At 38.1% G+C, this 17,034-nt stretch overlaps 1 protein-coding gene across 4 annotated transcripts in view; it reads right to left on the reverse strand.

The window, feature by feature from the left end:
- Positions 1–17,034, reverse strand: part of LOC117355521 (cadherin-19-like) — a 277,325-nt gene that overhangs the window by 64,817 nt on the left and 195,474 nt on the right. For all 4 annotated transcript variants that reach the window (XM_033934214.1, XM_033934215.1, XM_033934216.1 and 1 more), the window contains one exon: positions 11,134–11,255. In XM_033934214.1, coding sequence (XP_033790105.1) covers positions 11,134–11,255 — 122 coding nt within the window. The remainder of the gene's footprint in view (positions 1–11,133; positions 11,256–17,034) is intronic.

Consider the following 17,034-nt stretch of genomic DNA (forward strand, 5'->3'; position numbering starts at 1 on the left):
ATGTTTGAGTTATATACTCTAATTGCCATCTGAAAATCCTAATAAATAGAAGTATTTGCAGCAGAAGACTTGTACAGATTATAAATTGAATATTTCTCTAAAGGTTTCACTGGTGGTATTGTGTAGTTTGTTGAGACTCTATGCCAAATTTTTGAATCATTCTGACCTTGAGATATAAAGACTGAATTGTTCAATTTTTAAAAACATTGTGGCACAAAATCAGGTGAATAAAGATATATTTAGCTTTTCAGAAGAACTACCTGTGCATAGGCATAGTACAGGAAGTAACTGTGCTAGGTCTGCTGGGAAACAGCCAAATTTGAGCTGATACCTGGAGTGACAACACAAAAGAAATCTACTGTAGTAACATTTTAACTTTCAAAATGATGACTACAATAAAATGAGGAAAATGTTTAAAAAGAACGTAAAAATAGCCTTACTGGATCAGACCAATGCTCCATCTAACCCAGCAGCCCATCCTCATGGTGGCTAAACCAGGTCACTAGTACCTGGCAAAAACCCAAACAGTAGCAACATTTCATGCTACCGATCCAGGGCAAGCAGTGGTTTCCCACATGTCTGTCTCAATAACAGACTATGGACTTTCCTCCAGGAAATTATCCAAACCTTTCTTAAAACCAGCTACACTATCAGTTTTTACTGCATCCTCTGGCAACGCATTCTAGAGCTTAACTATTCTCTGAGTGAAAAAATATTTCCTCCTATTGATTTTAAAAGTATTTCCCTGTATCTTCATCGAGTGTCCTTAAGTCTTTGTAATTTTTGACGGAGTAAAAAAATCAATCCACTTATACCCATTCTACACCACTCAGAATTTTGTAGACTTTAGGCTCCTTTTACTAAGCTGCGATAGTGGTTTTAGCACACGCTTAATGTGCGCTGAATTGCCATGCATGCTAGACCTTAATGCCAGCATTGAGCTGGCGTTAGTTCTAGCCGCGTAGCGTGGGTTTAGCGCATGCTAAAATCCTGCGTGTGCTAAAAACGCTATCACAGCTTAGTTAAAGGAGCCCCCAGCTGTCTTTTTTCCAAGCTGAAGAGCCCTAACCTTTTTAATCTTTCCTCATATGAGAGGAGTTTTATCCTCTATATCATCTTGGTCACTCTTTTTTTACCCATTTTTAGTTCCACAAAATCTTTCTTGGGTATAAGGTGACCAGAAATGAATGCAATACCCAAGGTGAGGTCGAACCATGGAGCAATACAGAGGCATTATAGCATTATTAGTCTTGTTTACCATCTCTTTTTCTTTTTTTAAAATAATTCCTAGCATATTGTTTGTTTTTTTGGCTGTCACCACACATTGGGTGGAAGGTTTCATTGCATTGTCTAGATTGACACCCAGATTTTTTTTTTCTTCTGCTTTAATCACCAAGTTTGACCCTAGCATCCGGTAACTATGATTTAGGTTATTCTTCCCAGTGTGCATTTTTTAAATAAAAAAAGCTTTCTAATTTCTATGAAACACAATATAAGTTTGTAATTGTCTAACATACTATATTTTGGAATCATGTTCCAATAATGAACTGCTAGATGAGTAAAAGAACTATTTAATGTTCTCTTAAAGCATATCCTTCTTCAAGATGGAAAGCCTAATGTAAAGCTGTTTTTCAAATGCAAACTCTTTTTATCTGTCACAATATGAATTAACTTCTTTAACTGTAAAGGAGCCTCCCCATTAAAAACAAAACAAGATATATATATATAAAAAAATTATGTGCCTCCACCAGCAACCAATGCAATTTTATGAACATTGGGGTAATTTTGTTACACTTATGCAATCTAAAGATCAGTCTAACAACTTTGTTGTGTGACAATTGTATATCCTGAAGCTCTGCAATTTAAAAAAAAAATCTGATTTATTATAATTTTGATTTGATGTTAACCTTTATGTATTGGATTTCTTAAATAAATGCTTCAGATTTCAGCCAGATCATATTATTGTCTTACCAACTCTCCATGAGGTCTATTTTTGTAAAGTTTTAACCTACACTTCTGTAATTTTTGTAAAAAAAAAAAAAAAAAATTAAATTATTTGTACACCACTTAGGGAAGTTTGATTGAGCGGTATAAAAAATTTTAATAAAACTTGAAACTTGGCAAGAAGATTATAGTATCTCATTCCTGACATCATCATTTTCCCCTAGTAGTGGTTCAGTATTAAAATCCTGTAGACTCAAATGTATGGTGGAGGATGTCTGGGTCCACACTAGCTTAGCTTTTCAAGGCTACACAGCAGAGTCCAAATAGATACTTCATAGCTCCATAATATACCCAACACCATCCCTTGGGAATGTTTTCCTCCAATCCTGCTAGAAGTATGCATGCTGTGAATCTCTGTGCATGCTGTAAACCAGATTGAAGGAGGCAATTTCCAGATAGACAATTTACTTGGGCAAATTGCTTTATATATCTATGTAATTGTCTTTGAAAATTGTCTTGCCTGTATTTGCAAATCACTAACTAGGGGAGACAGATACAGAGCATTGTATGACTTAATATTATTAGTTTAATAGTTTAGGCATGTTTCATTAATGAAAATGACCTTAGTTGTGTAAGATTAAACCCTGCTTCCCCATGATAAAAGTGAAGTGGGTTGAGGAAGGGCATTTTTTTGTTAACAGTATTTATAAAGCATATATCGATACCTCTGTATGAATCAAGGCCTAAAATGTTGATAGTTTTTATGTTGAAACAAAGATAACAGGGTTAGGTTAACTTTTTATAAGGTTTTGGCAGCTGTCTTATTGATTAGACTGCAATCTAATTGCAAGAATTGTGTTATTTCAAGACTCATTAACCTGAAAGCTCTGAAAAGTGAATTTAAAAGCAAGAACTATACCAGCAGCAGAGAACACAGAAAATAAATCTATTTAAAGTAAAATGAAATACAATTTGTTTTCACTGTCTGTTAGCCCATAAAAAAACATGAAACTATTATATTTTTGAATCCATTGTTTTATTTATTTATTAGGATTTATTTAATATGTTTTTGAAGAAATTCACCCACGGCATTATGCAGCAAGAAAATCCTGGACAATTACTGCAGGAAAGAGCATCTAAATAACAGAATAAAAGTTCTCAGTCCGACCAATCAACTTCCTAAATTCGGAGTGTTATTTTGTTACTGTTGCTGAAAAGAGAGTGTTATCTGATTTTGTTAAGTGCCAATTGGCAGAAATAAAATTCTATGTTTTGGCATTGTTTCAGATCATATCCACGTCATTCTCTTCTTGGTTGGGTTGAGAATATTTCAGCATCCCCTCGTGGTGTACTACTTCCAATATACAGCACACATTAAAACATCTTAATAGACACTACCACTATTTTTACGTAATGAACCTTCTTTAGAAAAATTTAAGCGCTCCCTTAAAAGCTTTTTATACAAGGACGCTTTCAATGCATAGAAAACATTACCTACAAGTACTAAATCCTAGTTTTTAATGAGTAGGTCGCCAAAATACTTTTTATTTTACTTTATATCCTGGATCTGAGATCCTACCATATATGTTTTATATGACCCTTCCATATGTGTTTTTTCCTTAAATGTTTCTTTTTCTTTTCTTAAAAATTGTAGTTCACCCCCTTTGCCTCTTGTACCAGTTTGTAATAGAATGCCAAAATTTGTCTATATTATTTTGTTTTGTTCTCCCCAATTGGTTAATTGTTATTTTAAAAACAATTGTTATACGCATTGAAATATATGATATTGCGTAGATAACAAATCCCAATAAACTTGAAACTTGACAGCACAGGTGGCAAATGGATGGGAACAAGTAGACAGATAAGAAAGTGTAACAGTAGTCCAATACATATAACTAACAGGAAAAATTGCATATGGATTCATAAAAGGCTTATGTGTCATAAACAAGTTTCATTGTAATAAGTGCAGTCAATGTACAGCATGTCCTTGTGTGTGACTGCTTATTCCATCAGTCACCTGCTTCCTGAAGTAAAGATAGGTTAATAATCGGATTAGAGAAATATGGTTTAAACTAAAATTGTTGATTAGAATGAAACATTTTTTTAAGAGAGAGAAACCACTTATTGGTTATATTCTATCTATTGTTATATTTGCCTGTTAGGTCTCCCTATTAAAACAGATGAAATAACCACAGATTTTGCAGAATGCTGCTGCCAAACTCATACTGGGGAGAAATAGAATCAATCAAGCTGCCCCACTTTTATGAGAATTACATTGGTTGCCAATTGAGGCAAGAATTGAAATCAAAAGTATGTTTTTTTTTAATTTTTAAGATTTTACATAGGTTATGCCAAGTTATTTGACAGATTTGATAACTGTGTTTCATCCAACTAGGTACTTATGTTCTTCTTGAGAATGGTGGCTGGTAATACCATCTTCCAAAGATTGTAGATTGGTCTCTTCTAGAAGGAGAATGCTCTTAGGTAGAGCTGCAGAGTTCTGGAATACATTACCCAGTGAAATAAGAAACCTATCTAATATTGGTCTGTATAGGAAGGTTATTCCAGAAATATCTTTAATTGAGTAGGGTGAACATTATGGTAATATTGTAAAGTGTACAGTATGTTAACTGTTGATGGGATATTAAGATCTATACATTTTATTACTCTTACCCGCTTGAACTTTGTAGTTAAACAAGATATAAATATGGAAATTAAAGCAAATTATTTTGTAAGTTTATTAACATGTGTGGAGTCTACTCCAGAAAAGATTTCTTTTGGAGAGGGAGTGGTTAGGGATACTCCTTGGGAAGACCTTAGTGACTCTGTAGATGCTGTTCTTTAAGTACTCTGGTTCATTTCTTTAAGAATCTTGAAGCTCACAGATAGAGTTTTAAATTTAGCCCTGTATTGTTTTTGTGGTCAGTGACATTTTTACAAAAATGGTGTGAAGTTAGCGTGTTGCTTACAACCTTCTGTTAATCATGCTGGAGCATCCTGAATCAATTTCATCTAGTGCAAACAATTTGTAGTCACACCAATATAGAGTATATTACAGTAATCCAGCATTAATGTTATCATGGTTTGAACATTGTGACAGGAGTCACCATCTCAGTGTATGGCAAAAGATAGTGTATTTGACATGATAGAGGCAGATCCCGATGATTTAAAAAGGAGTTTATGACTTCCAAAATAGATTTTGATGCTGGGTATATGAATATTTGCAGTAGGGACCCACAGGAGCTCTATTTTGCTTGAGTTAAGAGATAGGGCTCCTTTTACTAAGCTACGATACCGTTTTTAGCGCACGCAGGATTTTAGCACGTGCTAAACCCATGCTACATGGCTAGAACTAATGCCAGCTCAATGCTGGCGTTAAGGTCTAGCGCATGCAGCAATTCGGCGTGTGCTAAGCGCGTGCTAGAACCGCTATCGCAGCTTAGTAAAAGGAGCCCAAAGTCTATTGTTTTTAGTCCATTTTTGTGTCCGTGATTATCTATTAGTTAAGAATAATATATACTATATAAACAGTAATTAGTAAAAGATCACAGATTTCTCAGAACTGCCTCACTACCTGACCTTTGTTGCAAAATTGATTCTTTCTTACAAAATTGGGAGAAAAGAGTAGCCTGCTTCTGCCTTCTCTTGATGATTCTGGTGCCTGTCATCTCATAACACCAACTCTGTTTCATTTGCCACGCCTCTTACTCTTTCCTTGACCCCAAGATTATTTACCCCAAAGTTTTTGGAGGGATGATTTTATGTTTCTATATCTTGTGGACAATGCTGTGATGTAACTAGTAAGCGGGTAAAACGTTTTAGAGACTATCATCCCTCTACCCCAAGACAGGTTGGGGGGTATTGCAGGGTTTGGGGGCCGATCAGAGGTGCGGGGGGGGGGGGGTTGTGGGAGGGTTCATTGTGACCAGGAGGGGTTGGGCTCCCTCCTGGCCAGATCAATTTAAGGGGGGGTGGTCGGGGCAGGAGGGGTTGGGCTTCCTCTTTCCCGGATCCGATCGGGGGTCGCTGGTGCAGGAGGGTTTGGGCTCCCTCCTACCTGGATCAGATCGGGGGATGGGGGGGGTCGCGGCTTGGCAGGAGAGATTGATTATCTCTCCTGCCGTGATGGCGATCCCCCACCCTCCAAACCGCGACACTTCGGGGGGAGGATCGCAGCAGGGGAGATTAGGCATCTCTCCTGCTGCAATCGTTGTGATGGGGGGTAGGCAGGTTGCCAGGGCCACTGAGCTGATTGCGGCAGCCACGATCAGCTCAGCGGCCCCTTTTCGGCACTTATACCTGTTTTGACTTGGTCTAAGTCAAAACGTATAAGTGCCGACTAGGCAACCTGTTAAAACTTTTGGTTATACCTGCTGTACGACTAAGTCTAGGTAGGCCTACCTCCCACCCACCTCCTCCCCTTTCGCCTCCTCTATGCGTTTAGAGGCAGGGGAAAGGCCTAAGCTGGTTTTAGATATGTCTAAAACCAGCTTTGATTATCGGTACTTGGACGATCTGGCTTTTTGATCATCCAAATACCGATTAAGGCCACTTTTTAGATGTTTTTTTAAATTATTATTATTATGAGCCCCTTTTTGATTATTTTCATAGGCAATCTTGCATTTACAAGTAAATTTAAGAAATAATGATGCCCCTGTTTCAGAAACTCTTGACTTTAACTGAAGAAAAGCTTTCCATTTCTTTTGGGTTGATCTAGAGACATCAGGAAAAAAACTGAATTGCTTGACCACAAAATAATATTGCTTTCTTAGGAAAATAAGCTTAAAAGACTATCAAGTTCTGTTCTTCTCACTGTAAAATAACTAACAAAGTTACTCTCTAGTGATAATATCTAAACTATCAGGAGAAGTAATATTATCCATTGTTTCTTCTTCTGATGTTACTATAACTCCCCTAGGAAGGTAATACAAATTATCAACCTTAATTTGATCCATACTAGAGAGTTGAAGCACATCTTTTAAATACTGTACATCTGAAACAATTCCTTTGGTGAAAGATAATGAGTGATGGGGAAATTCAATAACTTTAGATTACAAATCCTGGTCATATTATCTAATGCTTCCATCTGCATATGCATAATTAGATTCTTATTAGTAGCTGCCTATGCAGCCTGAATAGATATCTGCTGGGATTCAGTCTTAGAAATTCGTTGTTCCACTGAGCAGAATCACTTATCATGTTCTTCTTTCTTTTGAACAGTTTTCACAGAGAATTTAGACAGTTTAGACAATTGTCTTGAAATACTTTCTCCATTCTAAAAATAGCTGAACCTATATGCTCCCTCTTTATCACCTTGAGTAGAATTAACCAAATTATCAGAAGTCAATGAAATATCAGAAAGCTTAACCGAAGTTGGAAGTGGCAATATGATCCTAATTTCATATACAAAATTCCAGGGGAATCCTTAGTAGGAGAGACTTCCCATATCTGAGGAATAGCATTAATGCCTATCTGGTTCATCTGCAACCCACGATTACCACCAGGTTGAGGAGATGGAATTCTATGACCTAGAGATAAGGACATAGAGGAGGAAGAAGATATACAGTACTCAGTTCCTATAATAATGCCTCCTTGCAGTACTTGCAGATTTTGATTCGTGGGGCCTTTCCCCTTCAATGACTTGAATCGCCACCTTACTCACTTTTCATTTTCCCATTCATACAGGGTTGCTGGGGGCAAAATAGGATAAGGGTTTCTTACCTCTTTCTCATCAGGTGGCTCCAAAGGGGCAAGACCTGCCTCTTTGGTCAAACTCCTTTGGGCATGCACCCGCAGCCACACACCCATGGCTGTGTTTCACAGAAGGAGGATGGTCTTGTATCACTTGTAAAAGGCTCCTTCCATAGCACTGGGAGCTACCTTTATTGTGACACTATTACAGAAGAACATGTATGGAAAACCATCACAACCCCTCCCCCCGTATTGTAACACCATTACAGAAGCCAATGTAAACTGCTCTGAATTTACTCCCCAGTCATTAGTAGCAGTATAGAAGTTTTTAATAAACATAAACATCTCTCCCCCTCTCTTTCTCCCCCTTCCCTGTGATATTCTATACTTGTCTCTATCAGTGAAGACCTCAATCTACATTCAGCCAGCATCAGGACCTTCTCCCTGAATGGAAATAGGAAGTTTCATTAAAGCAGGTGAAGTCCTGCAGGATGAAGGTCCAATGCAGCCAGAGACAAGGATATAAGACTATGAGGAAGGGGGAGGGAGAGTAAAAGAGATATACCTGATCCACAGGGAGTGGAGTGTGGTAGGAAAGTTTCAAAGAGCATCGGGAGCAGCACAGAGCATTCAGAGCGGCTCCCTGCACTAATAACCTCTATCATGTTTTAGCAAAAGGGTGGGGGGGGAGGGGAGTTTAATAAACTAATCTCTGTTTAAAGGTGAGTAAAATCTTCAAATATTCCCCTTTAACATCAAAGAATGCTAGAGTAGATAATATATCAAGTTATACAGAATTTTAAACTGGAGGAGATGGTGTTTTCTGCAATACTTCTCCACAAAGACTACTCAGATTCACAAATGTTTAACCACTTAATAAGTAGCACTTATATTAGTCTTCTAGCAGAAGTATAGCAGGTAGAGGGGTTAATTGGTAAAAGCCATTTAAAAACAATTTAAAACTTGTTAAAAAAAAAAAAATTGCCAAGAAAAATAGTACCTTCATCACATATATGGAGGTGCCATAGAATGCCTAAGGTCAAACTAGGCATGGTTAATGCCGGAAATGACCTTAAGCATTCTAAGGCGCCTCAGTAGATGTGATTCCCATCAGTGGTAGGTACCGGTAGGTAAAACCATAGCCTACATTTCCGGTGCTTACCTTTGATGAAAGTCATGATTCTGTAAACAGCACTGTTGAATGATCAACACATTTTTTAGGTGGCTGCCAATAACGGCACCAATTACAGAATCTGGCCCTAATTCTATATATGGTGCCATAAAAATCAGAACTGAAAAATCATTATTCTATTAGCTGCACTTAAAGTTAGGTGCAGCCCAGGAAGCACAACTAAATTTAGGCATGACCATTTGCACCAACAAAAACATTGGGCAAATACCCATGCCTAAATTATGATTGGGCAAATACCCATGCCTATGATTATGCCTATGCCCATGCCCATAATTTAAAGGAACGTGTCAAACCATCCACCCCCACACATTTCCGTGTCCCCTTTTTTGACTCATGCATATAATGTAGGCATAGATTAAGAGCTCCTTTTACGAAGGTGCATTAGGGCCCTAACACGCAGAATAGCGCATGCTAAAATGACACACGCGCTACCCGCTACCGCCTCTTTTTGAGCAGGCGGTAGATTTTCAACTAGCGTGCGCTATAATGCACGCTAATCTGGTGTGTGCGCTAGAAACGCTAGCGCACCTTGACAAAAGGAGCCCTAAATGTATACACATAGGTGTAGATTAAATTTATACATGTAAATGGAGGCGTAGGTTAAATACATACACATAACCCTTAATTGATTCTAATTCATGCCAATAATTGCTTGTTAAAATGCCATCAGAACTAATTAGCTTGTAATTCCGTTAAACTGTGTGCACAAACTCGGGTATGCAACCAATACTGCATGTGAAATTGTTGGCACTTTTTATAGAATTAGGGGGTAACTGAACATTTTTGATGGCACTATCCAATTATGTACCAATGAGTATGTCCGGTTAGCCCCAGATAAAACAGTTTAAACATCTGTTTAAATCACTTTGAATATTGACCTTATATTGGCTAATGAAAAGCCAATTCTTTCTTCAGTTTAAGCCATCTGGAAACAGTGTCATTTGCTGACTCAAGAAGCTGGAAGGCTATTTTTTGCTTAAGGAAGGCACTGTAGTGCAACACCAGGATGTAGATCATGCCTACATTTCAGCTTCTCAACTGAAAACCTTAGAACTTTATTTTCCTAGTGAAAATGTACATGTATGGTTTTAAGTCTTTTATACAGATTCTGGAAATAACATTGAGATCATCCTAAATATATAACTTTTGGCATGGGGGTCCAGTTTTAAGGCATCTAACCTTAACGATGGTACAGGGATCATTTTGATGGTGGAGTTTTTACCATTTGTGTGATATGTTCAATATTTTATTGCAAGCATCATCTGTAATTTCCCTGTTCCAAACTCATAGATATTTATTTATCTGAGGCCAAAGGGACAAGAAAATGACCTAATTCATCTTTATGCATTTACAACATCAATCACAGAACCTTAGAATTAGTCCAGTTTATCTTAAAACCAGATAACCGGGAGTACAGATGCATGAGTCAAAGAAAAGATGATATACAATCCCTATGTGCAGCTTTATGCCATAAGCATTGATGATCAGCTTTCTCTCTGAGGATTTATATTTTACTCTGTACAGTATATATCAGGTAGCTTCTAATGGAAGTAAAACTTGCCTTCTAAAAATTCTTGGAACATAATTGTTAACATATAAAGAGAGTTTGGAAATAAAGCTATTCTTTAGTGTTGTAAAACATATTTTTATCTTTTTCATAATACTACCTTAAAAATGATAAGCATGAGAAATAAAGAAATCATATGGATCTTCTTGGTGGTAAGATATTCCATAAAATAGTATAAGTATTTCTAAAATGAAATCATACAGAAACTGTCAGTATTATTTTCCACCTAAACCAAGGTTCTCACAATTGTCTACATCAGAATGGAATTCAGATGGAAATTTCTCTAATTTTCCATGAGGTTCATTTTCAGCAGCAAAAAAAAAAAAAAAAAAAAACCCAAACCAAAAATCAACAACAATAAACAAACAAAACAAGAAAGTAACTAAGGGCTCCTTTTACTAAGCTGCGCTAGCAGTTTTAGCGCGCGCTTAGTGCGCGTTGCATTGCCGCATGGACTAGACGCTAACGCCACCATTGAGCTGGCATTAGCTTTTACACATTGCGCGGGGGGTTAGCACGCGCTAATCTGCAGCACGCGCTAAAAACGCTAGCGCTCCATAGTAAAAGGAGCCCTAATGGTTAGGAAACATGAATTGATCGACTACTCATCCATGTGATTAACTGTTGCCAAAAAGGATTAAATCTTAAGTTCTTTAGTTTAGAATTATTAGACTTATAATTAGGAAATACATCTACAGCTTCATTTCTGATAGATATGCAATCTGATTTGATTTCTTACCTGGCCAGCCTTTGCCGTTTCACACACATATGTCTTATAGTTCTGGGGAAATTCTGGAGCATTGTCATTAATATCAAGAACCCGAATGTGTACAGGCACTTTGGAAACCTGCTTTGAGTCTTCTGCACAAAAGTGAAGAATATAAATTAATAAAGGCTGAAAATCATTCTTGACAATCTTCATTGTTAACATTAACAATTAACAGCCATTTCTTAGGATTCTTAAAATGCTAATTTGTTTATATTGTTAGAGAGAATTCCTCAACCTATGCAGATATCTATTTTATAACCCATGGGGGCCCTTTTATTAAGCTGTGGTAAAAAGTGTGTGCTTACATGTGTCATTTCTGGATGTTAAGGCCATTTTTGTCACATGGGTAAAATGGAAGATTTTTCTATTTCCAGCACTAATGGTTGCATGCTAATTTTCTCATTAGCATATAGCCATTAGCACATGTGACTTAAATACACTTATTTTGTAGGCAGTAAGGGTTCATATACTAATCATACACTTATTTTGTAGGCAGTAAGGGTTCATACTAATCGGGAAAAATGAAGGTTTGTTTGTTTTTTTAATCATGTGGGAAGTGCACTAAGAAACAAGAATTACCACAGGATGCCTCAACATGCTCTGCGTTAACCCCCTGTTTTACTAAGGTGCGCAAAACATTGTAGAGTGCGTTTAGCATGTGCTAAATCTATGCATATGCTAACCGCTAACGCGTCCATAGATTAACATGCATGCATGGTTAGCACGAGCTAATATTTAGCGCGCTAAAAAGCATAGCGCACCTTAGTAAAAGGAGACCTAAGTATATTTTTGATGTAGCAAACATGCATTAGCTCTTACAACAGCTTAGTAAAAATGGCCCTATTTTAAGAGACTAAGGGGCTCATAATCGAAAGAGAAAAACGTCCAAAAACTGGCCTAAGTTGGCACTTGGACGATCATAAATGAAAGACGTCCAAGTGCCGATAATCAAACCGGGTTTTGGACGTAATTCTAAACGACCTAGGCCTTCATAGTGCCGCTGAACGACCATAGCTAAATGGGGCGTTTCAGGAGAAGTGTCGAGGGCGGGATTTGGGCGGGATGTGGGCAGGCTTAGACTTAGTCGTACAGCATGTTTAACCAAAAGTTTTACAACAGAGCCTAGACGGAACTTGGATGTTGTGACCATTTAAAACATGGTCTAAGTCACAAAAACCCAACTAAAGTCACCAGATAAGCACTGCAAACACATAATACAGACCCCCCACACACTACCCCAGTGATCACCGACCCCCCAACCCCATAAAAATCATAATCACACCTTTAAAATTCAGCCTCCAGACCATCATCACCTGGCAGCTTGGCATAGGAAAGCCTAGTCATCCAGCACAGAGGCGGCTTAAGCCGTCTTGGGGGTGGGTGGGTTGGGGACCCATGGAGAGGAAGACCCATGCCCATAAGCCCCTGTAATCATTGCATCGATACTTAAACATGTGCACTCCTCTATACACTTCCAAAACCCTTTTTTTACTGGCATATAAGTGACTCCTGCAGCCATAAAGGCTATTGGGGTGGTAGATAAGTGGGTCTAGGGGATTCTGGAGGTGGTTTGGGGGGCTCACCATGACCTAAAAGGGAACCTAAAAGTGAGGAGAAGACATGGCACCCTTTTTGTGAAGTTCACAGCAGTGCCCTGTAAGGTACTCCACTATTTAGGTGCCATGTCTTTGCAGACCCCTCCCACGTCCAACAGGGCTTGTACTAGGTGTTTTTGACTTGGACAAAAAGTTGGAAGAAAATGTGGTATAAAGATAGATGATCAGATTAGCAAGATGTATAGTTAGACGATTTTTGAAACAAAATAAATTTTGGACGTATTTTTCGAAAATGTGTCCTAGGCTGTTTTTTACTTTGGACGACTTGCGGCTTAGACGAAAACGGACTTAGACGTTCCTTTCAATTATGCCCCTCCACAGATATGTTCTAGAGCAGGGTTGCACAAGTTCAGTCCTTCAGTGCAGCAAACAGGTCAGGTTTTCAGAAAATCTCAAATCACTATGCATACAAGCTATTCACATCTGCTCTGTCTCTCAATTCTGCTTCCTGTCTAGTATCTGTACTCTCTTGCTTTGTATCAGTAGCATGGAATGTTGCTACTCCTTGGGTTTTGACCAGGTACTAGGGACCTGGATTAGCCACCATGAGAATGGGCTACTGGGCCTGATGGACCATTGGTCTGATCTAGTAAGGATGTTCTTATGTTCTTTTCTTATCTCTTCCTATGTCCAGAATCTCTTGTCTATTTTCTTATGTCCCTGTATCCTAAATTTCAGCTCCATCTCTCCATGTTCCTCTCCATGTCCAGCATATCTTCTGGCTCCACTAAGTGCAAATTTATCTGATACAAAGTCATTAAGGATACTTTGAGATCCTGACCTGCTTGAGGCCCTCAAGGACTGAAATTGTGCACTCATGTTCTAGAGCAGGGGTAGGCAATTCTGGTCCTCGAGAGCCACAGGCAGGTCAGGTTTTTAGGATATCCACAATGAGTATGTATCCCACACATAAATTACCATGGAAAAATAAATTATAAACAATGTATTTTTTATTGTAACAGTAAATATCCAAAATCTAATCACATTTTAAAACCTTCAGTAATAAATACTTCTAAGTTTTAGACATAAATTGGAGACCCAAACCCACACCAGTCCAACAATTAACCCCTTCCTGTGTTTCCGCTATCACTTCTCTTCATTTACATGGACCAATTAATAATTGTTTATGTTCTTAATCACCAATCAGGCGTAATGATGATCAATAATCTTCCTGTAACAAAATGTCCATTCTTATCCGTGACTGTTCAGCTGGAGCTGTCAAGATAAAGTCCAGCCTGATACAGATGTGTTTTGCATCTACACATCTTCAGGAGCTGCGACAAGTCCAGGCTCCCTTATCAGTCTCAGTAAAACTACATAACTCTCATCACACGACCACAAATAAGAACATCATACCGGGTTACCCCTGTATTGCTTCACTTCATGGCAAAGACTGAATGACTTGGCGTTCTGGTTATTAGCCTACTGCAGTTCTGGTTCTCAGCCTACTGTTTTAACATTAGGCTGCTCCCCTGCTTTTGTTAGTAAAATATGGAAGGAGACCTGAGTGCTAGATTCAGTGTTGGTTTTGTAAGGGTAATGAAGGAAGCTGTCAAGGCCTGAAATGATCTACCACTGATGATGTTAGAGACCAGTATTCTAGCATGTTCTGGGCATGCATGAAATGAATAAGGAGGACAGCATTAGGAAAGGGGTTGAAAGTTCATGTAAAATTCTTAGGAGTGGCAATCTAGTGTTGAGTTTAATGTAGAAATGTACTTGCTTCTCTAAGCAAGCTCGAAAAAAATGCAGATGGACAAGCTGAATAGACAAATGTGGCCATTTTTTCTGCCATCATTTATAATGTTCCTCTTCTGTGCAGCAGTACTGGAGCTTATAAGATTGACAATATAGATATTATTTTTCACTACATTTTGTCAGAGGATACATAACTGTTAGCACACTCTTCCTTAAGCACACATGAGTTTGTTTTGGCTAAAATTAAAGTTGTACAGAAGATATTTCATAGACTCAGTGAGAGATTAGCCAGAAGTAAACGGAAAGGGTTATGTAGCTAGTTTCTCTACCTTCAGGCAGTATCCATTGTATCTAAATTATCCTAGACAGATGTTTATTTAATCTGCGTTGATATCCTCTCATGATGAAGATTTTATTACCTCCCTACTTAACGTTCTCACTCCTGCTGCTTCTATGTGTATTTAGTTCATCTCAATGCATAAGTCTGAACTCAAGAGCATGGTTTACCCACAAACAAAACATAGGAATTCATTTTATTTAATCTCTTGCCAATGAAGCCATCTTCCCTGAGATAGGGAAAAGGAGAAAACATATGGAATATCCTTAGTTGGTCATAGTAAAAACAACAGGAACTGTGGTTCTTAAAATAATTATTTTAAGTGGATATTTTAAAATATGGTAGTAAATATGTAATTATATGCATGGGCAAAAAGTATGTGCATATTCTTCTTTGTACAAACTTGACCCGCCTTTCAAATTGAAACTATGGACTAAATTTAATGCTGAATAAATTACCACTGAATGGTATTCTATAACAGGTGTTCTGGGATCTGCACCCTTTATACTATAGCACTTAGGCCCGGATTCTCAAACTGGCACCAATATCGGTGGCCGCCTTAAAAGTGGCCGCTGATCGTGTGTCAACCACATATCGACATTGGTTTCAGAATTGCGCTGACACAAATGATAGGCACCGGAAATGTAGGCCAGGGTTTTCCAGGCCTACATTTCGGGCGCCTGTCTTCACATGAATACTGCCTATGTAGGCGTTTTAGGTTACCTAACAAAACTTCCGGCATTGTCCAAGCCTACTTTGACATTCAGCAGCCTAAAGCACCTATGTGGGTATGATTCTGGTGCTGATTTTCTAGGCACTGGTATTCGCCTCAAATCTTGGTTAAAAATGCTGTTTGGACAGCTTTATTAATAGAGGTATGTGCACCTACCGCCAGTTCAAGAATCAGGGCCATAGTGACAGGAACCATGATCAGCTTTGGGTGTGAGGAGTTACACCAGTTGATACCAGATGTATATCCCAGTGTGAAAGTGTGTCAAGGATCCATACTATTCTATAATACAGCATGCATTTTAAAGGGAATGCGCCTGACCAGCCTATGCCCTCCTATGGCCACAATCCTTTTGCATATCCATGCGGAAACATTTAACCCCAAATTCTATAAAGTCCACCTAAATTTAGGCACCTACATTGGTGTACCTATATTAATAGACTTATAAGTTGCACCAATAGTTGTCACAATTGATGTTAATTGGACTAAATTGAAAGTTAGGCACCTAACTTGAAAAATGCAATTATATTGAAAGCGCTTACATAAAAGTGAACATCGTTAGGAGTGGATCATGGGCTTGTTGTCAAGTTAGGCATGTTTTTGACTTAGGTGCATGCATTTAGGCCAAGAAAACTTGGCATAAATACGGTGTGTCTAAAGGTTGGGATGCCTAGGCGGAACTAAGCATGAATCTATACTGTATAGTGTGTCTATCTTTTATAGAATCATGATTAGTGCCATACTAGTTGGCACCGATCTTTTTAGGTAACCTATATGGAATTGGGACCTAAGTCACTATTCTATAAATAGGCACAGAGACTGTTTTTACTGGTGTCTGCTGTTTCTGCCCCATTGTGGAGCCTTGCAGTCATTAGAATGCTTTTCCTTACCAAAAATTTGGTGCAGCAGTAGCTCCTAATGTTCAGTGCCATATATAGAAGTCCCCTCTATATGAATTATATTCACTTTGATAAATGCCCAGGACAACTACACACTTATATTTGCACCTGCTATTCAGGGGAAATACAAATTTACATGCATGCATTTGAATTTTCAAAATTTTAGTTTTAAATGAAAATATTGCCCTGGAACACCTTTGCTCACTATGGGTAAACGTATAGCCGTATAGGCCGTACATGTGCATGCTCATTTATATCATATGGGAAATGTTCCAAAATTATTATGGAAAAATTACTGTTTACTTGAAGAAATAGCTTTGAACGCTGTACTTTGTGGGTCTGATTCACAGGATTGAAAGATAAGCTTTAGAAGGCAAGTCTTTAACTTGGCACCTACAGTGAAATGCACCAATAACATGTACTAAATGCCAATTCTATAATATCATGCACCAATATGCCTTTTTCAACATAATTTCCACTCTACAATTCTGGGAGTCTTTAAGAATGACACCCTAATCGTTAGGGAGGGTCATGCACCAGGTAACCTATACTATGGCAGAATCCACCTTGGATCCACCTTGCTCAAAAAAA

This window comes from Geotrypetes seraphini, chromosome 2, assembly GCF_902459505.1.
Source record: "Geotrypetes seraphini chromosome 2, aGeoSer1.1, whole genome shotgun sequence".
In the NCBI taxonomy this organism is placed as follows: domain Eukaryota; kingdom Metazoa; phylum Chordata; class Amphibia; order Gymnophiona; family Dermophiidae; genus Geotrypetes; species Geotrypetes seraphini.